Genomic DNA, 1079 nt, shown 5'->3' with positions numbered 1-1079 from the left:
GCCCTACCCTTGGCCCTACTGATTCACAGTCAGGATTTAACAAATCTCCAGGTGACTCAGAACACTGATGCTCAGTCTCTCTATGCCGTTTGACACAAGTCTTAGAACACCTTTATGCCTTCCATCCTACCTCTTTCTCCTACTCCCTCTTTAGTTATTCTTTTTTTTTTTCATGTCATCAACTTTTAATGGGTTTTTCCTTTACAAATACACCAGAGAATCATGCAATGCTGTCAGCATTGGATGCAATCCTGGGCCATGAATCTGCACACTCTTTTGCAACTGGTCCTGTGATGGCAGAACCTTTCATTTCCCCTTTATTGTTTACTATGAACCCTGCATTATCCTCAAAATAAAGAAACACGCCATCTTTTCTCCGGTATGACTTTCGTTGTCGAATTACCACCGTAGGATGTACCTTCTTTCTGAGCTCCGGTTTGCCTTTTTTGACTGTGGCCATCACCATGTCACCCACACCGGTGGCAGGAAGTCTTTTCAGTCGTTCATTGATCCCCTTCATGGAGATTATGTACAGATTTTTAGCTCCTGTGTTGTCAGCACAGTTGATCATGGCTCCTACCGGAAGACCCAGGGAAATCCAGAAATTCGCCCCAGAGGACCCACTACATCCTCTCTTTGACATCTTGGACACCGGAAAGGGATGGCTCTTGAGTTATTTCTTAATTTCCATCTCTTGCTCCTCTTTCTCTAATAGTGCTACAAATACGAATTTCCCCTCGGGTCCTGCCCTCCCTGCTCTTGTGGTAATTTCTGTATTCACTGGGAACTCCTTTCTCCCAAACCTTCAACTACCATGAAATGCTGATGACTCACATTTCTATCTTTCTCTTCAGAGACTCAGGCTTCTCTTCCAACTGCTTTCCAATTTTCTGTCTGTACTGCAATGCTTCAAATGCAGCATATCCCCCACAGAACCCCTTATCTTCCCCATTCTCCACCCTACTTCTCTTTCTGGTTTCCTATCTTGATCCATGACATCAATAGCCCTCCACCCTTTCACAAACATGGGAGACCTAGGGTCTTCTCTTCCCACTCTCTTACCTCCATGTACAATTAGT

The 1079-nt window shown here is 44.5% G+C and overlaps 1 protein-coding gene across 1 annotated transcript; it reads right to left on the bottom strand.

Moving 5' to 3' along the window:
* Positions 1–201: 201 nt before the first annotated feature.
* On the bottom strand, positions 202–643 carry LOC139005746 (large ribosomal subunit protein uL14-like). Its single transcript, XM_070407959.1, has one exon. It carries the CDS (start codon positions 641–643, stop codon positions 221–223), a length of 423 nt encoding a protein of 140 aa, XP_070264060.1. The 3' UTR covers positions 202–220.
* Positions 644–1079: the final 436 nt, after the last annotated feature.

Source organism: Myotis yumanensis, unplaced genomic scaffold (genome assembly GCF_028538775.1).
Source record: "Myotis yumanensis isolate MYYU_CA2020_CCGP unplaced genomic scaffold, mMyoYum1.0.hap1 SCAF_3, whole genome shotgun sequence".
NCBI lineage: Eukaryota > Metazoa > Chordata > Mammalia > Chiroptera > Vespertilionidae > Myotis > Myotis yumanensis.
The sequence above is the reverse complement of the archived record's forward strand: the minus strand, read 5'-3'. Positions and strand labels throughout refer to the sequence as shown.